Here is a 24,936-nt window from a genome sequence, read left to right as displayed (position 1 = left end):
CACACCTACCTTGCACTTACCTGGGTGCTGGGGATCTGAACTCAGGATCTCATGCTTGTGCAGGAAGCACCCTACCCACTGAGCCATCTCTCCAGTCTCATGACAAGCTTTTTAGAAGACCTTTCAGCCGTTGACCATACCAAAGGCGAGAGTCATATATATGCTCACATGATGAAACAAGCCAAAAGGAGACAGGGTTTGTAATGAACTCCAAATACCAAGCCAGCCCCGAACCCATAACTTTGAACGTCTTTTGGTTGAGTACAAGTTTTAAAAATAAAATAAAAACATTTTCCAGTTACTTTGAGCTTTCTGTTAAATTTGGGGGGACCTACTTCTTAATGGATATCTTATTTCAAGACAAAAGGATCAGAAGGATAGATCTATTACAAGGCTCTTAGGTACACTCACATGCTTAATGTTTTCCCTCTCTGAGAACATCTTTGTTCGAATGTCCTTTACAATTTCCTTTCCAAGCTGGGTGTGGTGGCGCATGCCTTTAATCCCTGCACCTGGGAGGCAGAGGTAGGAGGACCTCTGTGAGTTCGAGGCCAGCCTGGTCTACAAAGCGAGTCCAGGACAGCGAAGGATACACAGAGAAACCCTGTCTTGAAAAACAAAAACAAACAAACAAACAATTTCCTTTCCTGGGAAGGGAGCATGAAGGAGGGACTAGGAGGTGGGGGCTGGCTCCAAGCTGTAAAGTGAAATAAATAAATAAAATTTTCTTTTCCTATCTTCATCTCCTGCTGCTCTCACACCAGGACCCAGCCTCCTTTCCCAAGTCAAACATTTTCTTGTCTGAATTATTCATTTTGTTTAGAAAATAACTTTAGCAAGAAAGTACAGGGTGAGTGTGTGTATTCCAATTTCCACTGGAGGTATTTCCACCTAACTCTTCCTGGTGTCCTGTAGGTAAATATTATGTCAAATGTATCTGCATTTCCTAAAGATAGACAGGAATTTTAAGAGGCAGAATTACTGCATTTACGTGTTGAGAAAGAGAAACATCTGACATTCCCTTGATCGACATAAGCTCCTCCCTCCTTATGACAAAGGTAGGATTGTTGTTAGTTACGGCTGGCTTTCGAATTGCTCCTGGTATTTGAGATTAGTTTAGGAATCCTGCCCCTTAGCTCTTTGTGTATCTCTTAACGGCCTGTGGTTTGCTGCGCAAAGGTCAAACCCTGTGTTTCTACTCCTCCCCAAACTACATTCCTCATAGGTGCCGTCCTCCTGTCTCCACAAAATTAAATTTTTGATTAAGGTCTCATCCTCCCTGTGCTTTGGAAGACAGGCGACATGAAGACCTAAGGCCCTAGTGCAAGTAACCCTCTACCGCAGGCATGGGAGTGAGGCAGGGAGGTTCGATTTTCCAGTTACATAAATAATACATTCACAGGGAGAAACTTTCCAGTCAGGGTCTCCCACCTCTCCCCGCATCCGTGTGTGTGTGTGTGTGTGTGTGTGTGTGTGTGTGTGTGTGTGTGTGTGTTTGTATTCTTTGTTAGACTGACCTTTTGCTTATTTCACACACTTAGGGGTTCTGTTTTCATGTGTGTACGTTTCTTCTTTTTTAGACCGACCTTTCGCTTATTTGCTCCTCAGGGTTGAACATTTGCCTGGTGTCCTGCGGCATCAGCAGCAGTTAAATGTTCTTCAGAGCAGTACAGGGAAGGGAGAACAGCTCCCTCCAGTTCTCTGACATTCCAGGAACTTTTCCACTGACCATAGACCATGGCCTGCTTTTTGCATAAGGCTATTATTTCAACAAAAGGTAAGTCTGGGAAAAAAAAAAAAAGCTATATGCTAACCAGCCCACTTGGCTCTTTGTTAAAGACTTCTGTCAAAGAATACTGTGGACAAGTTTGAATTAGTGACCAGAGTGAAGACTTTGTTCTAGTTGTAAAATAACATTTATATTTCCTGCTGGGTGTGGTGGCCCAAGACATTAATCCCAGCAGTTAGGAGGTAGAAGCAGGCAGATCTCTGGAAGTTTGAGGTCAGCCTGGTCTACTCCATGTAGCAAGTTCCAAGCCAGTCAGGGCTACATAGTGATCTGTGCCCCACCCCCACCCTCACCCCCAAAAGACTTATATTTCCTGCTCATTATGTGATCTCAGATACCCAAAAGGAAACATATCTTTTCCCCCATAGAACAGTAATAACAGTAACACTATTATGGACATCTATAATATTTATCAACTTCATATTTCATCAGACAAAAGGAATGTGGAGTCAGATATATGTACACACACACACACACACACACACACACACACACACACACACACACACGCCCCACACAGGCTGAAGGGAAAGCAATTTTCTACTACCTTAGAGCAGTTTTTTCTACCTTCTATAAAAAATTAGGACCAGGCAATAGTTTCTTTTTTCTTTTTGTTTTTTCAAGACAGGGTTTCTCTGTGTAGCCTTGGCTGTCCTGGACTCACTTTGTAGACCAGGCTGGCCTTGAACTCACAGGGATCCACCTGCCTTTGCCTCTGAGTGCCGGGACTAAAGGCGTGTGCCCTGGGCATAGCTTAGGCAGCAGTTTCTTAGTTAGATCTACATGCTGAGGGCTGGTGGGTCGCTGGATGAGAAGAGTCAAAATACTTTCATGAAAGTCATTGAGTGCTAGAACTTCCAAGAGTGATGGTGTCCTGGAGACAGAGTGAAAATAACCAGAAAAGAAATGTCAACAGTAATGACACTTGGGCACTGATGGAACCTATGCCACTGGTTATGAAGGATACTTTGCATTGTGTTCCCAAATCAGGGAAAACTGGAGTCTGACAGGAATCCTCTCCAAATGGTAGCTCAGTGCCATCTTTAGCAAGTGAGATATTCTTGAAGGTTCCATAGCATCCTGTAACTCAAAAGAGTAAAGACTAAGGCTAAAGTATTCCGTCTATAAATTTAGAACAGCCCTGGGGGCCATCCCCACAAGAGAGGGAGACTTGTCTGAGCGGTGGTGGCACACGCCTTTAATCTCAGCGCTCTGGAGTAGAGGCAGAGGCAGAAGCCAGCCTGGTCTACAAAATGAGTCCAGGACAGCCAGGACTATCAAATACAAGGACCTGAGTTTGATCCCTAAACTCTGGGCCGGCACACCTTCAATCCCAGTACTTGGGAAGCAGAGGCAGGTGAATCGCTCTGAGTTCAAGGCCAGCCTGGTCTATGAAGTCAGTCCAGGACAGCCAGTGCTATCACACAAAGAAACCCTGTCTCAAAAACAAACAAACAAACAACAAGACAAAAAAAAAAAGGAAGAAAAAAAAAAAAAAAAAAAAAAAAAGAATAAAAGCTGGGTGTGATGATGCATGCTTGTAATTCCAGAGCTCCTAGGGAGGCAGAAACTCCAGGTGGATCCTCCAGGCTTACTAGCCAGCCAGTCTACCTAACTCAGTGAATTCTAGGCCAGCAGGAAAACCCGTCTTTAAGAAGAAAAGTGGATAATGCCTAGGGTTATCTTCTGGTCTACACACACATGCCCACTCATGCACATATACCTGCACACACACACACACACACACACACACACACACACACACACACACACATTACAGGCTAGATCTTTGGAAATTCTCATGTTAAAAAAACTTTAGAAGCAATGAGCACACTTAGTACCTAGATCTTGTTTTTCCTTTTTTTTTTTTTCTTTAACAAATGACTGATTCTCGCACAGGGTCAGAAAATAAACAAGATGACTCTGGAACATCTTGTAATACCATAAAAGTCAAGACGTGTTCAATAAAAAATAGTTGGGTACAGTGGTTTGTGCCCATGGCCCCAGGACTCAGGAGGCCAAGACAGAGGATCCCTTGTATCCAGGAGTTTGAAACCAACCTTGGAAATATGGAGAGACCGAGCAAAAGCATATAAACACTCCCCAGCACCCATGGGAACACGTTATGAAGAGCAAAGGCTAGAACAATGTGGATATTAAGATAAAATGACACTGGCTTATAATCAGAGTATAAAATAAATATCCAGGAGTCTGTAATAAAAAAATGAAATGATTATATGTACAAATTCATGGGGGAATGACAAAGCAAATCTCAAATAATTGGATGAATGCTGTTCCTTCAAGGAAGTAGAGGGTGACAGTCTATTCCTTAAGCATGAACTGCATAAGATAACGTCTTCAGCCGGGTGTGGTGGCGCACACCTTTAATCCCAGCACTTGGGAGGCAGAGGCAGGTGGATCACTGTGAGTTCCAGGCCAGCCTGGTCCACAAAGTTAGTCCAGGACAGCCAGGGCTACACAGAGAAACCCTGTCTCAAAAAAACTGGAAAAAAAAAGTTTTGTTGTAAGCTGGGCAGTGGTGGCACACACCTTTAATCCTAGCACTTGGAGACAGAGGCAGGTGGATCTCTGTGAGTCTGAGGCCAGCCTGGTCTACAAAGTTAGTCCAGGACAGCCGGGGCTACACAGAAAGACTTTGTTTTGAAAAACAAAAGCAAACAAGCAAGCAAACAAAGAGTTTTGTTGTAGTTGGTTTTTTGAGTGCTGGAGATGTAGGTATAATTCCTTCCTTCCCTTCCTCCTCCTCCTGCTTCTCCTCTTTCTCTTCCTTCCTCCTCCTCATTATTATTATTTTGGTTTGGTTTTTTGAGACAGAGTTTCTCTGCGTAACAAAGCCCTGGCTGTCCTGGAACTTTTTGTAGACTAGGATGGCCTCGAACTCACAGAGATCTACCTGCGGAGACTAAAGGTGTACACCACTCTACCCAGCTAGGGGGACCAGTTTGAAGGACAGGAGGTCTTTGTTTAAGGAGAATTATTTTTAAAACATTAGTGTTTATCACTTGGACAATCCTCTGGTCTAAACCCTAAAGATTTTCCTCTGAATAAAAATAGAAAGGTCAATTACATTTAAACCCTGGGGCAAAACCGGGAGCCTTGTGGCACAGGGTGACCAAAAGAGTGAGAATCTCTAACCTCTTTGCAAAGTGCTTCATGGAGAGGCTAGGACTGTCCAGAGCAAGTCTGGCAAGGCCGGGACACTTAACTATAGGGACAGGAGACAACAGTGCCTTCAGTGTAGACAAAAGAGGCCTCTGCACCAGGTACTGTCCACGTGCAGGTGATTGCACTGGGGCAGTCACAAGATGAGGAAAGCAGGCATCATTCATGGCAGTTTCAGGGGGAGGAATTTCTTAAGCAAGCCAGAATAAAAACAGAATGAAAATAAAATTATAAACTATGTAGAACCGTCTTTCAGAGTATACACAGTAAGCTGCAGTGAGCACATAGGAAACAATTCGGTGCCACCTCCTCTGGTGGTGGGGAAAGTCTGAAGAAGGGTTAACCCAGCACAATAGGCAGAGTCTGTCTGATTCTGTGGATGTCAGTGATCACAACCTCATTGGACACTCACAGTAAGATCAACTGAAAATGAATACACTAAAATGTTTTTTGCTTAAACCTTTGAAGGTGGTACTATATCAGTACTGAATAACAAATACTAAAGGAACAATCAGATAGCATTGATCTCTTAAAACTATTGTTTTATTTTGAAATAATTAAAAAAATTTTTTTTTCGAGACAGGGTTTCTCTGTGTAGCCTTGGCTGTCCTGAACTCACTTTGTAGACCAGGCTGGCCTAGAACTCACAGCAATTCACCTGCCTCTGCCTCCCGAGTGCTGGGATTAAAAGCATGCACCACCATGCCCGGTCTTTTTTTTTTTAAACAAGTACTTTTTAAAAAAAGATTTATTTATTTATTATTATATATACAGTGCTCTGCTTGCATATCCACCCGCAGGCCAGAAGAGGGCATCAGATCACATTACAGATGGTTGTGAACCACTATGAGGTCACTGGGAATTGAATTCACAACCTCTGGAAGAGCAGTCGATTCTCTTAACCACTGGGTCATCTCTCCAGTGCCTATTTTGAAATAATAATTTTAATGCACAGAAATGTAAAAGATACTTCAGGGTATCCCTCACACAGTTGTTACCATCTGTAGTGTTACCATCTAGCCAGAGCATACCATCACCAGGAAATTGATACTGGTGTATCATATACTTGTCACTTTCACATGGGTGGATATCTGAAGTTCTATGCTGCTTCATTGCCACAAATATCCCCTTTGCATGCTACTTCATAATCATGGGGATCTACTCTCTGTACCCTGCTCCTAATCTCTTTCAAATGTCAATCTGTTTTCCTTCCATACAATTTTAAAGGAATAGATGTGGGCTGGGCGTGGTGGCGCACGTCTTTAATCCCAGCACTCGGGTGGCAGAGGCAGGTAGATCTCTGTGAATTCAAGGCCAGCCTGGTCTACAAAATGAGTTCAGGACAGCCAAGGCTACACAGAGAAACCCTGTCTTGAAAAACAAAAACAAAAACAAAACAAAAAAACAAAAAAACCAACCAACCAACCAAAAAACAAACAAACAACAACAACAACAAAAACAAACCAAACAAACAAATCCACCACCACCAACAACAACAACAAAATAAAGGAATAGGTGTTAATGGTTATGATTTTGGAATCGTCATGAGATAAAATGTTCAAGTAATAATCTTCTGAGACTCACTTGATGACTAGTATTATTTTTTGAACTATACTGATATCTTTTCTGATTGCTTTTTGTCTTAAGAAGTCTTACCTGTAAACATGAATCTGGGTTAAATGTTAACTAACCCCTGCATAGTGGAATAGCTGAGGGCAACTGTTCAAAGGTTACTTTTTGTGTAAACATAATAATGAAGGGGTGTGCCTCTTATCAGATAGGCAAGTATCAGGGGGAATTTCTTAAGCAAACCAGAACAAAAACACAGGGCAAAAATTATAAGCTAAATTATTCAGAACTATCTTTTCAAAGTATACAGTACTCTGCAGAGATGATCCTCTTTGGCATTAACAAGACAGGACATTATATACAAAGTACTTACACCAAACTCACGTGCATAAAATAGTTTTCAAAACTCAGGACCTTCTGTTGAAGCTACGAAAGACCAAGTCTTCTCCATGTTATATAGACTATGGGGATACCTAAAATCCTGAACATAGGCTTTAAGAAGCAAACTCCATTCTACCCTCTGGTATTTGTTGTTGTGTGGGTGAAACACACCTGCAGAGGCCAGAGGCCAGTATTAGTTGTTTCCTCAATAGCCTTCCACCTTAGTTTGTATATAATTTTACTATATATTAAATATTACATGTTATTATATATATTACATATATATTAGGTTTATTTTTTTACTTTTTATTTTTCAAGTCAGAGTTTCTCTGTATAATCCTAGAACTTGCTCTGTGGACCAGGCTGGCTTGGGACTTAAGAGATCTGTCTGTCTCCCGAGTGCTGGGATTAAAGATGTGTGCCGCCTTGCCAGGCTGATAGGTTTATTTATTTTTATGAATGCTTTATTTGAACGTCTGTCTGTATACCATGTGTGTGCCTGGTGCCCTTGAAGGTCAGAAGAGGGCACTGAGTTCCCTAGACTTGGAATTATTCATGGTTGTGAACCACTGTGTGGGTGCTGGGCATTGTCCTCAGGAGTGGCATGTGCTCTTAACCTCTGGGCCATCCCTCTAGCCCTCCTCCTCTTTGTTTTTGAGACAAGGTGTCAGACTGAGCCTGGAGCATTCTGATTTGGTTTGACCAGGCCACCATGACTGCACAACAACCATCTGAGTCATCCCCCCAGGCCCTGTCTGTCTTTTGAATCTATGTGACACTCAGGCTCCTAGAGCTCAGACTGCAAGTTCTTTGAATTTAGGACAAAGGTGCATAGAAAAGAATAGTTTCACCTTGTTTTCTGTTATAAACTGTTTCCACTTATCTAGGCCTCTGTTATAAAGCTAGACTCGTTTAGAGAATAAGGTACAGTTTTGTTAATTTGATTAAGGGATACAGCCTTTAAATTATAGACTTTTAAAAATGACTTTAGTTGATATAGAGTCTCAGGTATATTTCATTTGTTTTAAATAGTGACAACTGGGGCTAGAGAGATAGCCTAGTGCTTAAAAACACATACTAGCTAGGCCTGGTGGCACACGCCTTTAAACCCAGCGCTCAGAAGACTGTCATGCAAATCTCTGAGTCTGATGCCAGCCTGGAATAGAGAAAGTTCCAGGACTATACAGAGAAACCACGACTTGAAAAAACAAGCAAAAAACAAAGACAAAACCCCATCACCATTATATGCACATGTGTAACTAAAGGCATGTCTGAAAAACCAACCAACCAACCAAGCAAATGAAACCAAAAAACAAAGAAACAAAAACCTTATCACAAAATATACTCCAAATACAGCCCCAGAAATAGTCTGCTGCTTCTCTGTCTCTTTTTTTTATTTGTTTGTTTTGATACAGAATTTTTCTCTGTAGCCTTGGCTGTCCTGGAACTAACTCACTTTGTACATCAGGCTGGTTCCAACTCAAGGAAATCCACCAGCCTGAGTGCTAGGATTAAAGGCAAGTGCCCTAATGGCTGCTTCTCTTATTATTTTTCTTTTTTCCTCCTGATCTAGGCTGGCTCGGAATTTCCCACGCAGCTCAAGGTGGCCTCAAACTCAGGTAGGATCAACACATGCAGCCATCTAGCGGACTCTACACCAACTTTGCTATTTTAAAATCTCATGTAGCAATGTAGAGTGGAAATGTTTCCAAACATAATGTTTAGATTTAACATACAAAACATTTTTGACATCTTCAAAAGCAGAACTGAAATTACTTTAAACATGACTTTCCTGAATTACAAATCGGTTATACTTTTTTTTTTTCTTTCCTTTTAGAAGTGTCTGCTCATTTTAAAGTAGGAAATCAGGAAGGCTAGATTGAAGTCGTTACTGCCTTTGAAATGGATGTAGGCAGCCCTATCTTTCGGTTCGGATTTTGAAGACACGGCTTAAATGGCTCAAATTTCAATGATCTGTGAATTGAAAAAGCAGTTTCCAAACTAGGTATGCTATAAAAGGAAGAAAAGTCGTGTTCTCATTAGTTATACACACTCTACACTAAATATTTACGTTTTTACGTTTTACCTATCAGCTGGTTTTGCTCAAACTAGAGGAAAGGGCTTTGGTGAAAAAAAAATTTTTTTTTCTGGCTGTGAATTTTCGGAGATCTCTTGTACATTTTGATACGGAAAAACATCGATCCTTTCCCCCCTCAACCCAGCCCCACGGAGTCATGAATGAGTATAAACTTAGAAAACACTGGCACTATGATGGCCATCCACAGCTGTGCAATAAAAGTTTCATGTATATTTAGTATTAGGCTGCTGGGTAGAAAATTATTTTTACACAGATTAAAACTGTAAAAATGAACATGCACTTGAGTCTCCCGTACTCAATTCCTTTCCCAACCACACCTATCCGGCTAGCGCAGGTCTCCGAGGCTGGCCAGGGCCTGGCGGTCGGACAGGTCCCGGAAGACCAGTGCCTACGCCTGCCGTCGCGAGGGTCCCCTGCCGTGCCGCCCGCCTGCTCGCCCTCAGTAATTCTGCCCCGCTTCAAAAGTCCCGTGGGGGCCCGAGGCTTTTCTCCCCAGTAGCGGGAAGCGTTCAGGCCCCGGAGCCTGAGTCCGAGAAGCCGGAAGGCCCACGGGCTCGCAGGAGGGCGAGCCGCGAAGCGGGAAGCACAAGGCGCGCGTTCCCGCGAACGCAGGCGCGACGCGGGGGGCGCGCGCACGCGGGCGGGGGGGGAGGGGCGGAGGGGCGAAGGCGGGAAGAGGGCGCCCTGGAGTCCGGCCGAGCTCAGGGAGGGCGTCGACGCCGAGGGGGCGGGGCCAGGCGAGGCGGGGACGCGCTCGCGGGCTGGGAAGGCGGGGGCGCGGCGCCGGCGAGAGCGTGCCCGGTCCCCGCCCCTGTTTCCCACTCTTCCTTCCACCTCTGACCGGCCGGAGCTGCGGAGCGGCTCGGCTCGCAGGTCCTCGGAGCCGCCGCCCGCTTCCTCCGCCCGCGGCGAGCCCGTCAATCCCCCCAGCACTACGCGCTCCTCCATCTGGGCCATGGATGGGTAAGTGCCGGGTGGCAGCTCGGGGGCTGCGCTGGCCTCGTTTCCTCTCGGCGATGCGTCCCGCCGAGGCCGGGGAGCAGGGCGCGGCGCCGGCTAGCGGAGGAGCGGCCCCGGGCCAAGCCCGACGGCAGGGATCTGGGGAGCGCGGGGGTCTGTCCGCCGCGGTCTCCGCTTCCTGCGCGCGGCGCCCCCGTCACGTCCGCCCCCTCGCAGCCTCGGGGCGCGTTCGGGAAGAGGAGACGAACCGGGGCCGGGGTGCCGGGCAGGACTCCCCACACTTCCTCTCAGAAAATGGTGCGCGGCGCTGGCGGGGGCGGAGGCTGAGGCGGCCGCGGCGCTCGGGGAGTTGCTGTTTACCGGCGGGGTGGGGCGCGCGGCGGAGCTTTCCCCGGCGGCGGGCCCCGGCGAGCGGCGACAGCCGTCTGGGGCGGCGACGGGGTCTCGAACCGGGGCCTCGAACCGCGGTCTCGCGCGGGTCTCGGCACCGGCGAGGTCTCCTGACTAACGCTGTGAGATACGTTAAACATTTCTAAATACCGAGCGTTTGCACTTTGTCACCAGGGACGCTTCCTCCTCGTCCCCCCCCACCCCCGCCCAAGAAACTTCGTGAATTCGCCTCGGGCGATGTCAGATATTGTGTAAGTGAGTTTTCCGGGTGCTTTCAACTGCTCAGTTTAAATGGGGTTCGTCACTAAAAGAGAGAGAGAGAAAAAAAGATTTACAGTCACCTTTTCCGAGTTGATGGGGCAGGACCTGTTGTATATTATTAAAAGCGTTAATTGAAGGATTTTAATAAGTTAGGGTCATTTAATAGTATCGTTCATCAAGGAAAAAAAAAAACCACACAAAACCCTCCAAGTTTATTAGAGATTCCACCTTAACCCTTTGGCGTTTGAGTTACTCCTTTACCTCTTCCCTTCGCCAACTTTAGTTGGCAAGATTTCCATAAACTGTTGGGTGGTGGAGCATATAACTTATTTGAAAAGAAAAGCCATTTAACAAGTTGCCGCGTAGTTGATTGTTGCTTGCTACGTACTTAGTTAGGGGAGGACACTAGAATCTTAGAACAATTTTTGCCCTCGTTAGGTTTCGTTTATCTTAGTTTCACCACGTCGTGGCAGGAGTTATCTCATTTGAATGCAGATTGCACACTGCTGCAGATACCAAAGTGCAACTTTAGATTTGATTTACGGTTGTGATGGTCTTTAAAGTATTTTTCTCCAATGGAAGTTTTGTGAAAGTGTCTCCTTGAGCATTGACTTCCCTTTACCTGACTCTGGTGCATTTTACTTGTGAAATCATTTTCAGTGATTTCAGTGATTAGGCCACACATGCCATTATGCACTCTTCAGGGAGGGCCGTGAAATTATTTTCAGAAGGTTCGACTTCGGGTTTGGGGAAAGGAGTTGTTAGCTTTTTGCGTCTTGAGACTTAAGTAAAGGGCTTGACTTTTGCTTCTTCACTGTGAAGTGCAAACTCCTCCCCAGCTGCGTGCAGGTGGCGCGGTGGGTGGGGTGGGGTGGGATAGTCGGTGGGGTGGGGTAGCGGGTGGGGCGGGGTAGGCGGTGGGGTGGGGTGGGGTAGGGGGGTGGGGTGAGGTAGGGGGTGGGGCGGAGGGCATAGGAATAGTCACCCTTATTCAGCATCGTTCTTATCTGATCCAAAACATTCATTGCATAGGCTTTTAGTGATCATTTGCTATTTACTATGTCTTGTTAAAAATTACCTTTTTAATTGGCATACAAAGTAATAGATTTCCCTGTATTTCACATGCACACACAGCACCGCAGTTCGCTCATATTTACTCCTATGCTCTTGCCTTCTCAAACTTAACTTTGTTGATAGAACTTTGCCTCATTTGTGGCATTAAAGCTAAGAAGGCAGTGATGCAGATAGAGGAGGAGGTCAAATAGGAAAGATGCTTGTTTTCCCATCAGGACCAATAAAGATAGCATTACACACTTTGTCTGTCTTTCTTTCTGTCTGTCTTTCTTTCTTTCTTTCTTTCTTTCTTTCTTTCTCTTTCAAGACAGTGTTTCTCTGTGTAGTCCTGGCTGTCCTGGACTCTAGTATAGAGTCAAAGCTGGCCTTAAACTCACAGAGGTCTGCCTGCCTCTGCCACCACATGTCCACTGTATTACACACTTTTAAAAAAAGTATAGTTTATCTGTTATTTTTCATGTTTACATTTCAGAAAAATGAATACAAATTTCAGAACTCTATAAGGGGAAATGTATGGTTATTATTTAAAACAGTGAAATTAGCTGGGCGTGGTAGTGCATGCCTTTAATCCCAGCATTCAGGAGACAGAGGCAGGCAGATTGCTGTGAGTTGGAGGCCAGCCTGGTCTACAAAGCTACTCCAGGATAGCCAAGGCTAACACAGACCCTGTCTCGAAAACCAAAACAAAACAAAAAAATCAATGAAATTTATACCGCTTGCTGCATAGACATATTGCATACCTTTAGGAATTTATGTTGACCTTATTGATTAGTAACATAATACAGAACTTATTTGTAGCTTTCTTTTAGGAAATACAGAGATAAACTGTTAACTGAAGATATAAAAGAGATCAATTTTTGTATAGAATAACTGTACTCCTTGTCCTAGAGAGTGTGGTTTTTAATATAGTGAACTATGCTGTAGGCAAGCTTATTGAATTTCAGTTTCCCACAGCTTGCAAAAAGCCCATTTCCTTTATTCTGAGTAGTTAAAGAAAAGCAAACAACAACAAAAAAATCCCACTAGCCAACATATTTTAGTTCCTCCTAGAATCCCAGCGCGCACCCCCTCTCTCGTGCTAGCGCGTGTACGCGCGCTCTCTCTCTCTCTCCCCCTCCCTCTCTCTCGTGTGTGTGTGTGTGTGTGTGTGTGTGTGTGTGTGTGTATGTGTGTGTGTTCATTTCTACCTAGGAGGAGTACTTTGTACTTAAAACATAGTATTGTTTTATACAAAGTATAACTTTTTTTTTCCCCTTTGAGACAAGGTTTCTTTGTATAGCCTTGGCTGTCCTGGACTTTGTAGACCAGACTGGCCTCAAACTCACAGCAATTCTCCTGCCTCTGCTTCCCAGAATGCTGGGATTACAGGCCTGCGTCACCTCGCCTGGCTGTATAACAGTTTTTAAAAGCAAATTTTACAATATAATCTGGCATGTGAAAATTTTTTTTCTTTTCTTTTCTATTTTTTTCTTTTTTTCCTGAGACAGGGTTTCTCTGTGTAGCCTTGACTGTCCTGGACTTGCTTTGTCGACCAGGCTGGCCTTGAACTCACAGTGATCCACCTGCCTCTCTGGCGTGTGAAATTTGATGCTTGTATTTATTCTAGCTCTGGGAGACAGTCATAACAGTATTTTGGTAATTTTTGGGGGGTGATAAAATGCAGATTTACAAGAAGCTTTTCATGAATCCAAGCCAGGGTTTTGTTTCATCTGAAGCTTTAGGGTGTGATCACTCCTATCAGTGACTTAAAAGAAGGAGCTTTGGTGGTTTTAGTTTTGGTTTGGATTTGTCAAAGTGAGATGAGCACATGTTTATTGTATTGAAGCACAGCTGTACTTTCCTACACACTGGAGAGTCATTTGTTTCTTGCATTGATGTTGAGGCTTTGCCTTTGAACTCTGCTGTTGCTACACTGTCCATTGTTTTTTCTTTATTAACATTTCACAGTTCATTTTTTTATTATTTGTTATTGCGGTGCTTTTTCTTTTTCTTTAATCTTATCTGTCTTTTAAACTTGTTCTCTAACTTTGTTTTCCATTTTCTCTTTTTACTTTTTCCATACAGTGTTGTTACAGATCTTATAGCAGTCGGTTTAAAGGTAGGAATCTTTTACTATCCTTTCATAATCATCTTTATATTTTAATTTTGACATTTTCCTCCAGTGATGAAATCATTTCACCTGTTCACAAAATTGTTTTTTTCCGTGTGATGATAATTTTGTACTTTAAACGTTCAAATAAGTAGGCCTGTAGCTGACTTTGGATTTTATATACCTTTCAGGAGTATTATATATGCTAAAAAAAAAAACACCCAATGTTTTACTTAACCATCAGGATTTGGGGTGGGGGGTGGTTTTGTTTTGTAGTGAAAATAATCCTAGGCTCTAATTTATTTTCCTGATGAGTCCTTTTCTTCTTTAAATCATTTTTTTGTGGTGCACTTGTAAGTAATAAAATAACAATAGCTGATTTTTAAAAATGCCAGTTATGTGCTATGTGCTCTGCATGTATTCTCACTAATCATTATAACATTCCGTCAAGATAGGTAATTACTATTCTTATTTTAGAGATGAAAAAGCAGGTTGAGGAAGTTTGTCCAAGGTGTTCAAATGCTTGTATTCCTTTCCTGTTTTCAAAGTCTTACCTTTTTTCCATTATACCTTGTTGCTAGCAGTGAAGTCTCTATCTAAAAGGTGAACATCTATCAAACTCAATATTTTGTAGTAATGATTTTTCTAAGTTTCCAGTCTTTAGTTACACTATAGTCTTCTCAGTATTGGATTAAAAAATACAAATCAAGTAAGCAGTGCTCCTCAATATGAGGCTTTTAAAAATATAATTAAATGTCTTGGGGCTGGAGAGATGGCTCAGCTGTTGGTAGTACTTACTGCTCTTGAAGATGACCTGAGTTCTGTTCCCAGCATATTACATACATGGTGACTCACAGCTACTACATGTACCTTCAGTTTCAGGAGGCTTGGATGCATTTTTCTGACCTCTGAGTGCACATACTTTCCCAGGCCCATGCACATACACACAAAGTGTAATGATAAATAAATAAAATAATAAAAGATAATTGTCATAAAGTTTTCTTTGGTATTTTGATATTTAATATTGAGTTGAGAATCTAGTTCAGTAGGCCATACAGTTAAGATTACTTTAGGAAGTAGAACAGAATATTTTATATTTGCACATATACACACACACACACACACACACACACACACATATATACACATACACACATATATGTATACACATACACACATATATACATATACACACATATACATATATGTATATTTGCAGTTCTACAACTGCCCAGAGGCATCTTTAATTATCAAATTATCCCATTTTAGAAAGAGCCCAGGCAAGCTTGAATCTGGCTGATGCTCATTACCAGAGTACAGTGCTGTGAGGCCAGCTTCAGTGTACTCTTCCTCTTTTACGACCACCAAGACCTGGGCTAAGATCTGATGGGAAGGGGAACCAGAGGGCATATTTACATATATTTTATTTTATTTTTAAGATTTATTTATTTATTATGTACACAATGTTCTGTCTGCCAGAAGAGGGCACCAAATCTCATTATAGATGGTTGTGAGCCTCCATGTGGTTGCTGGTAATTCAACTCAGGACCTTTGGAAGAACAGCACCAGTGCTCTTAACCTCTGAGCCATCTCTCCAACCCCCTTTACATATATTTTAAATAAGCTAGGTTCATTTCTAGTCTGTCAGAGTTAGCACACATCCCACCACATCTCCCTATTTCTATACGTTTTGCTAGCCAGTTCCATGTTTTTGTTTCTTTACACTTACTGGATCTGATGGGGTTACTTAGAGTCTCTTTTTCTTTCCTTCCTTCCTTCCTTCCTTCTTTTCCTTTCCTTCCTTCTTTCCTTTCTATCTTGTGTTTTGAGATAAGGTGTCTCTGGGTAGCCCTGGCTGTCCTGGAACTTGCTCTGTAGACCAGGCCTCTAACTGAACTCACAGAGATCTGTCTGCCTCTGCCTCCCAAGTGCTAGGAATAAAGGCGTATGCCACTATTGCCCAGCCCCTTCCTTCCTTCCTCCCTTCTTTTTTTTGTTCTTGTTTTTTTGAGACAAGATTTCTCTGTGTAACAGCTTTGGCAGTCCTGGAACTATATATTGAAATATTGGAATCATGCTAGAAAATCATTCATTATATGTACTTTCTGGCAAAATTGTTCTTTCTTTCATCTCACTAAGGAAGTTTAGTTATTACCAAATAATGAGCCATTAAGACTTGCATTTCATCTAGAATATATGAAAGATAAACCAACATTTGTTTTCTCTATTTGCTGTCTAACTCCAACAACACGATTAATGGCTTCATTTAGTAACAAGAATGGAATTCAGATTGTGTTCTTTACATTTACTTTCCTGGATTAAAAAAGTTATTTAAACTTTGTTTTATGCATATGAGTGTTTCCCCTGCATATATGTTATACGCATGTCACCTGTGTGTCTTGTCATGTCATGTGTGGCCGTGGAGGTCAGAAGAGAGCGATCTGGAACTGGAGTTAGGGATGGCTGTGAACTACTGTGTGGGCACTGGGATCCCAACCTGAGTCATTTGCAAGAACAGTAAGTGCTTTCTCCAGCCCCCAAAAGGTTATTTAGATTTTAGAGAAGGGCCAGGCTGTGGTGGCCCACACCTTTAATCCCAGCACTCAGGAGGCAGAGGCAGGTGAGTTCAAGGCCAGCCTGGTCTACAAAGTGAGTCCAAGACAGCCAAAGCTTAACACAGAGAGACCCTATCTCGAAAAACAAACAAACAAACAAACAAAGAGTATGTCCTGAAGGAAAACATTCCTCATGTGTTTGTTACTATTGTTTCCAGTGTCTGGTGTATTATAATCTCAAAAAATGTTTGATGATGAATGAATGAATGAATGCCAAATTGTAACATTCTTAGTCATGTGACACACATAGTAAAACCCAAGCTTTCTGATTCTGCTAGTATTTCTTCTAATTGGCGTGCACTTAGTGAGAAGGAATTCCTTATTCTTTAAATTGGAACTGTATTGGAGACATGCATACATTTTCAGGTGTGTTAGGATTCATATCATGATCTGTACCTTCAATGTTTTTTGTGGGTTATTAATTTTTTAACCTTGCCCAAATTAAAAGGCTAGCTTTTGGAATTCATCATGAAACATTTTTCATGTTTGCCTTGTTGAGACAGTCTTGCTAGGTTAACAAAGCTGGATTTGAACCTGCTTTGGTCTCCAGGTGTCTGTGGTCACGGGCATGCACTGCCATGACTGGCTATTGTATATGTATATTCCCCCTACACACACACACACACACACACACACACACACACACACACAATATATATATATATATATGCATATATTATAATATATACATTATTCTATGTGTACATTATTATATATTATATACAGTATATGTCATATAATATACATTATATAATATATAATTGACTCATTGCTTCTCAATATGTGTTAATATATAAATACTAATATATTACACATTATACACACATACTATTATTTTTATATGTGGTATATTACTATAAATATATCATTGTATATTGATATAATAAATATATACCTAATGTATGATATATATGTGTGTGTGTGTATATATCTTTGACTCATTGAGAAACAATGAGCAGTGCGTTCTCTTAAATGAAGGCACAATCTGGTGATGAAGAGTGATATGGCACACATTTTAAGGATTTTATTATCCTACATAAATCAGTGTCAGTATTGTAGGGAATGGGCTTTTCTGCATGCCAAGTATATTTTAAACTTCCAGCTTACCCTTTCATTAGTATTAGCTGGCAAGTACTCAAAATGACCAAAACCACATTTTCCATATTCCTGGTTATTTGGTTTTCTGTATTAACTGTTGCCGTCTTTTCTAGGTACTCACCTACTTTTAGTGGGTAGTTGAGTATAGAAAGACGCATGTGTAGAGTGGAATGTAATTGCCTTCCAGTAACTGTCACGCCTGCCATGTAGAAAAGAACAATACAGCATACTGACATGCACCCTGAGGGCCCATTTTCTCCGTGTAGCAGCCATGGCACATCTGCTTGCCACCTGTTTCTGTAAGCACAGTTTTATTGGAGCACAGCATGCTCATTTGCTTCCATATTGTCTGTGGGTGCTTTCACAGTATAGCAGCAGCGCTGAGTAGTGGTTGCAGTCTGTAAAGCACATCACAGTCACCTCTGGCCCTTACAGAAAAAGTTGGCTTGCTGTTGTGCTTCACTATTGGAAGTATGGAAGGCTTTGGCTTCAAATTCTTTTAAAATGAGATGCCCTTTATCTAGAGTACAATCCAATAAAGCTTGATACATTCTAACACTCTAATCAAAACGGTAGAATGATACTCTAAAGATCCCTACTATCTCTTGCCAGACACATAGATTGGTTTTACTTGTTTTTGCACTATGAATGGAATCATAGAGCATAGGCTATCTGGTGTATGGCAGTTTCTATTTAGCAAAATGATGTTTAGACTTTTCCTATGTTGTTTTGTAGTAGGAGTTCCTCCTCTCTTATCTCAGTATTTTATTGTGTCTTAAAATCTATTATCATATTGATGGCATTTGAGTTCTTTCCAGTTTGGGACTATTACAAATAAAGATTCTGGGAGGGAGGGAGGGAGAGAGAGAGAAGAAGAAGGAGGAGGAAGAGGAGGAGAGGAGGAGGAGGGGAGGGGAGAAGAGAGAAAAGAGAGTGAGTCAGTCTGTCTGTAGTATTTCATTGTATATCTATCCTCTAAGCTCAGGAGTTGAAGTGCAGGGTGATAGGCCATGTGTATTTATTTATTGTCGGGATCTTGGATATCCCCCAAAGGTCTATATATTAAAGGCTCACTCTGCAAGGGAATTTTGGGGAGTTAATAGAACCTTTTAGGAGGTTTAGTCTTTAGGGAAGGTTTTAGGTTTACATGAGATTGTGGGGTGTTGGCACTTCCTCCTTTTCTCTTTGCCTTCTGGACTTGAGGTGAACTACATGCCTGTCATTCACACACTGCCGTTTCTGCCTGGCCTTCTTAAAGTGCTACATCTGCTTGATCTTAGACTGGAGCCTCTAGAACCATGAGCCGAACAAACTTTTCTCTTATAAGTTGGTTATCCCAAGTAATTTCATTATAGTGATGGAAGAGCCCATTCATTGGGCCATTTTCTAAACTGTATGAACTTGACACAGCTTGCTCTATGTGAGAGGTCACGTCTATAGCCAGCCATGTTACCTTGAATGTGCCCGAGCCTCAGGCTCATCTAGATCAGAGCTCTGCTTGTCTTTCATCCTTAGCAACTCTTGGTACTGCAAGTTTTTACTTTTAGGTGCTCCTGAGGGTATAGTCTAATGCTAGTATCAGTGATATTTTATTTTAGTTGCAATTTTCTGTTTTTTTTTTTTTTGGGGGGGGGGTGCCTGTGTAGTCTGTCTTTCTTCTTATTTATTTATTTAGGTATTTCAAGACAGGGTTTCTCTGTAGCCTTGGCTGTCCTGAACTTGCTTTGTAGACCAGGCTGGCCTTGAATTCACAGAGATCTGCCTGCCTCTGCCTCCTGAGTGCTGGGATTAAAGGCATGTGCCACCAGTTTTTGTTGTTTGTTTGTTTTTTGAGACAGGGTTTCTCTTAACAGCTTTTGCTGTCCTAGACTTGCTTTGTAGACCAGGCTGGCCATGAACTCATAAGAGATCCTCCTGCCTCTGCCTCCCAAGTGCTGGGATTAAAGGCATGTGTCACCATGCCTGGCTAATTCTGTGACCCTTTAATACACTTCTACATGTTGCAGTGACCTTCAACCATAAAATTATTTTCCTTGCTTTGACATTAACTGTAATTTGGCTGTTGTGTGGATGGTAAAGTAAATATGTTTTTTTTTTCCCCCGATGGCCTTAGCCAACCCCTGTGAAGGGTAATTTGACCTCCAAAGGGGTTATGGCTCACAGGTTGAGAACCACTGCCCTAGAACTAGAGTTGCAGACAGTTGTGAGCCACCATGTAGGTATTGGGAATTGAACCTAGAGCAACAACTGGATGGCTCAACCCCTGAGCCATCTTTCCAGGCCATCTGTTAAATCTTTAAGTGTTTTTTCTCCCCCGTCTTTCCTTCCTTCCTTCCTTCCTTCCTTCCTTCCTTCCTTCCTTTCTTCCTTGAGACAGGGTTTCCCTGTGTAGCCCTAGTTGTTTTGGAATTAGCTCTGTGGACTAGGTTGGCTTCCACTTGCCTCTGCCTCCTGAGTGTTGTGATTAAAGGTATGTGCCACCAACATCCAGCTCTTCAGTGTTTCTTTAAAGCAAAATATAGCTTAAAATCACATTTATTTATGCACTTATGTAATTGTGCATATGCCACAGCATATGAGTAGGGGTATGAAGCATCTTGCTGGAATTGATCTTACGTTCTACTCTGTGATTCCAGAAGACCAAGCTCAGATGGTCCAGCTTGGTGACAAGAACCTTTCCCACTGAGCCATTTTATCAGTCTCCAAATACAGCTGGTTTTTGTTTTTGTTTTTTCCTATTTTGTTAGGTTTTTTTTGTTGTTTGTTTTGTTTTGTTTTGTTTTTTGTTTTTGGACAGGGACTCATTTTATCACTGTATAGTCCTGGCATCCTGGAACTCTGTCTAGATCTAGACCAAGCTGCCCTCAAATTTAGAGGTCTGCTTGCTTCTGTTTCTAGAGTGTTGGAGTTAATGATACGACCTTCACACCCCACAGATTCTGATCATCTTTTAATTAATGTAAGTAGACAAATTCTTCACATTAGTGTAGTCGAATAAATATATTAAAGTTCTTACTTTTCTTGTTACTGTGACCAACTCACTTAAGGAAGAGGGAAAACTTCCTTTTGGTCCATGGTTTGAGGGTACAGCCCAACATGGTGCTAAAAGGCATGGGGGGCAGGAGCTTGAGGGCAGGTCACAGAGTCAGGAAGTAGAAGCTGGCGCCCAGTTTCTTTTTCTTTTTCCTTCAGTCTGGGATTCCAGTACCTGGGATGGTTCTGTTCATAATGAGAGTATTTTTTCACCTCAGTTAAACTTCTGGACACACCCTCCTACACATGCTAAAAATGTGTATTCTAGGTGATTTCAAACTGTCAGTGAACATTAACTATCATGTCAAAACTTTGTGCTCATGCATTTAATCTTTGTTTCTTCTGATTTTAGTTTCTTTTTTTGCTATGCTTTGGAATGAAGTCTTATCAGCTGTTCAGGCAGGCCTCCAACTTTGAATCTTCCCACATTAGCCTTCAGCGCAGCTGGAGTTACAGACATTCATCGCTACGTTTAGACCCTTCTCCTGTGTTAATTGAACATATATTTGATTCAGTTTCTCTTACTCAGCATATTAATTATACATTATATAAACATTCTTTGTAGCTGCCTTGTAGTTAGTACATTTATAACTCCCATAAGTACAGCATCCAAAATCACTGTATTGCTTTATGGTACTGTAGGTACAATAAAACAACATTATCATCCTATACACTGCTGCTGTCATTACATTATGTAGATAAATTATAGCACAATTATATTTTGAGAATATTTTACATGTGTATGTCTGAGTATGAGTTTGTGCACCGTGTATGAGCAAGAGCTTGTGGAGATCAGAAGATGGAACTGGGATTATAGGCAGTTGTGAGTTCCCATGTGTGTACTGGGAACAGAACCCAGGTTCTCTGCAAGAGTAGTAAATATTCCTAGTCACCGAGCCATCTTTCCACCACTGATAGCTCAATTAAATTTAAAGATTTTGTTTTACTTTCATTTATTGATTTCCCTTATGTAGATCCAAATTTCTGTTTAGTAATCAGAATGAACTTCTGCTTTCCCAGATAACGTCTGTTAACTTTTCAGCCCACAGGGCAGCGTACTAATGGTGGAGTCTCTTAGTTTTGGTGCATCAAATCATACTGGGTTGTGTGGAGGCAGTGGGGGTAGTGTTGGGGACTGACCTTAGAGGGCATTAGACATTCTATAGATGGGCTACGGACACCTCCAGCCCCTGACATCTTTAGTTCCTTTACTATGAAGGGTACTTTTTTTTAAACTAATAATTTGGCATTGGGGGGGCTGGAGAGATGGCTCAGTGCTTAAGGGCACTGACCGTTTTTCCAAAGGACCCTGGTTCAAATCCCAGCACCCACATGGCAGCTCACAACTGTCTGTAACTCTAAAGATCTGACACTCACACAGATATATACATGCAGGCAAAAAAAAACCAGTGCACATAAAATAAAGGTAATTCAATAATAAAAAAAGAATTTGGCATTCGATCTTTCCTTTCTTTAACACTTTATTTCAATCTTTTTATTACAGTTTCTGATGAAAGCTTGTAATTGTTTTTCTTAATCCTCTGTATACATAGAACTCTTACTCTTATTTCCCCTTCCTCAAAGGTTCTCTTTGTCTAGTTTTCTATAGTTTGAACAATATGTTTAATTTTGGTATTTATCTACCTTGGTAATTTTTGAGCTTCCTGGAGCTGTAATTTATACTTTCATATATATCACATTGTGGAAAATTGCAAGTCTTTGTGCATCTTTTCCTTTCCATTGTGTGTGTGTGTGTGTGTGTGTGTTCTCCAGTTTTGTTATGTTATATAGGATGGTCTCAAAATGACTCTCCTTCTACTTTAGTTTTCCAAGTAGCTGGGTGTACAGACCCCTGTTACCTTCTCTCTCTCTCTCTCTCTCTCTCTCTCTTTTCTTTCTTTCTTTCTTTTTTTTTTTTTTTCTTTTTTTTTTTTTTTTTTTTTTTTTGAGACAGGGTTTCTCTGTGTAGCCTGGCTGTCCTGGACTACTTTGTAGACCAGGCTGGCCTCGAACTCACAGCAGTCTGCCCGTCTCTGCTTCCCGAGTGCTGGGATTAAAGGCATGTGCCACCACGCCCGGCTGCTTAGTGATTTCTTTGTTCAGTAATATCTAGTCTATTTATGAGCCCATCACCGATCCCATTTTTTGCTACTTTTGTGTCTGTGCATATACACTGTGGCACACATACGTGGGAGTCAGGACAGTTTGTGAGAGTCCATTTTTTTCCTCCACCATGTGAGACCCAGGGATGCACTCAAGTGTTTTTATTCCTGAGCCATCTTACTAGCCCAAGATTCATTTTTAATACTGTGTCCATCCGTCTTTACTTTCTTCTGGTAGGGACTTAGAATATAGCCCTGGAATTCTGTGTATACCAGGCTAGCCTTGATCTCACATAAATTCATTTAATTCTGTCTGCTAAGTGTTGGAATTGAAGGCATGAACCACTACACCTGGCCAGTATTTACTTCTAATATTTTATTTTTCCTTTAGAGTTTATATCTCTCTGCTTAAATTGTCTTTATTATATGTTTCTACTTATTTTTAGTAGAGACCTTATATATAACATATTGGTTATAGCTATTTGAAACCTTGTCATGTAGTTTTTAAATGATTTTTGTTTGAGCTGGACATAGGGGTGTGTGTCTTCAATCCCAGCACTGAAGAGGCAAGAGGCTGGTAAGAAACCATGTCTCTAAAGAACAAAACAGGTGGGCCGTGGTGGCGCACACCTTTAATCCCAGCACTCGGGAGGCAGAGGCAGGCAGATTGCTGTGAGTTTGAGGCCAGCCTGGTCTACAAAGTGAGTCTAGGACAGCCAAGGCTACACAGAGAAACCCTGTCTTGGAGGGGGAAAGGTAACAAACAAACAAAATCAAAAGACTTTGTTTGGCTTGCTTCTATTCTATAGCTTAATGCCTGTCGGCACCATTGTTTAAAATCAATTTACCACCTGTAAGTCTCTTACATAATTATCACATATGCTCCTAATAATAGCAAATATGTAATATATCCTGAAATTGTGAGGTGTAATTCCTCTAAATGGTTATTTATCAAAACTGCTTCAGCTGTTCTAGGGCATTTAAATCTTATTTTCACGTTTATGTTGAGCTTATTTTCTACAGATGGTATCAGATGAGCTGGGTAACCATATGGAAACAGATGCATCTGAACTACTTCCAGGAAAATTTGAGGCTCATGTTAGCTATAAAACTAATGTATGATACATACATATGTGTATACACACATGCGTGTGCACACGCACACCAGACAAACATATACTCACCAAACATAGGCATGTACTAATATTAATTTCATTTATTTATTTTTTATTATAAATTTAAGGGAAAATCTCAAGAAATAGTACCAATAGTACCATTTACCCATTTTGTTAACTTAAAATAATTTATTACTGTTTATAGGGTGTGTATGTAGAGGTCAGAGGAGAGCTTTGGTGAGTCAGTTCTCCTGCCTTTATGAGGGCTCCTGGGTTAACTCAGTTGTCAGGCTTGCATCGTTGGGTGTACTCGTCTTTACTTGTTGAGCCCTCCCACCAATCCCCTTTTAGTGAACTTTTTTTCCTGTTTGTTTTTTCATTCCCCTATTCTGTGAACATGAAACATGTCTGTTTCTCTCTTAAGGAGATTGCTAGTCTTTTGAACAGTAAAGCCACGTAATTTTTCTTTTATAGTCAGTAGTTTTTACAGAGATTCTTTATAGTTTATTCTCCCCAGCTTTCCTAACTAGGCGCTGAGCCAGGGTTTCCCAAGTGCTACTTACTACAAATCTAAGCCCTGAGTGCTCTTTCTTTCTCTCTTTTTTTATAATTTATTTTGAGACAAGCTCTCTAAATTTCTGACAGTGGTTTTCAGTTTCACATTTTTTACTTTTTTATTTTATTTTGGTTTTTTGAGACAAGGTTTCTCTGTGTAGCCATGGCTATCCTGAACTTGCTTTATAGACCAGGCTGGCCTCAGCCTCTGCCTCCGGCTGCTGGGATTAAAGGCGTGTGCCGCTATGCCCTGCTTTTTATCAATATTTTCTAAGTGACTTACAGTTTCCTTTTTTTCCCTAACTTTCTTTTGAATCCATGGATGATTTAATACTTAAAAATTTTTAATTTCTAAATGCAATCTATTCTTTTGTTACTATTTCTAGTTTATTTCTTCCCTTTCTCTTTTTCCCTTTTTTCCCTTCTTCTCTTGTCTTTCTTTCTTTCCAGTAGCCCCAGTACCCTGGATACAATCCTCTTGTCTCATCTTCCTGAGTTCAGGCCCTGTAGCACTGTGGCCTACTTATTATTTGGTCACCGAAAAATAAGTCTCAGTAGATTCCTTTGGGCAAAATTGAGACTTCAATAGTGAACAGATACAGGAATTGGTGAGCCAGGGCTAAA

At 41.6% G+C, this 24,936-nt stretch overlaps 1 protein-coding gene and 1 non-coding gene across 4 annotated transcripts in view; one reads left to right on the top strand and one right to left on the bottom strand.

Moving 5' to 3' along the window:
• The first annotated feature begins 9,805 nt into the window (after positions 1–9,805).
• Ptbp3 (polypyrimidine tract binding protein 3) overlaps positions 9,806–24,936 on the top strand; it is an 83,061-nt gene continuing 67,930 nt past the window's right edge. For 2 of the 3 annotated variants that reach the window (XM_051162639.1, XM_051162631.1), the window contains exon 1: positions 9,806–9,983. Coding sequence is in view for 1 of the 3 variants with exons in the window: in XM_051162647.1 (XP_051018604.1) it covers positions 9,976–9,983; positions 13,770–13,803 (42 nt within the window). In the remaining 2 variants the exon portion in view is untranslated. Of the gene's footprint in view, positions 9,984–13,769; positions 13,804–24,936 lie in introns of all 3 variants that reach the window. The other variant, XM_051162647.1, reaches the window with a different exon arrangement.
• Positions 15,075–15,202, bottom strand: LOC127207591 (small nucleolar RNA SNORA61). Its single transcript, XR_007832938.1, has one exon. It is a non-coding gene; the product is annotated as a small nucleolar RNA SNORA61 (small nucleolar RNA).

The sequence above is a fragment of the Acomys russatus genome, chromosome 2, assembly GCF_903995435.1.
Source record: "Acomys russatus chromosome 2, mAcoRus1.1, whole genome shotgun sequence".
In the NCBI taxonomy this organism is placed as follows: Eukaryota; Metazoa; Chordata; class Mammalia; order Rodentia; family Muridae; genus Acomys; species Acomys russatus.
This window is presented reverse-complemented; position numbering and strand designations above follow the sequence as displayed.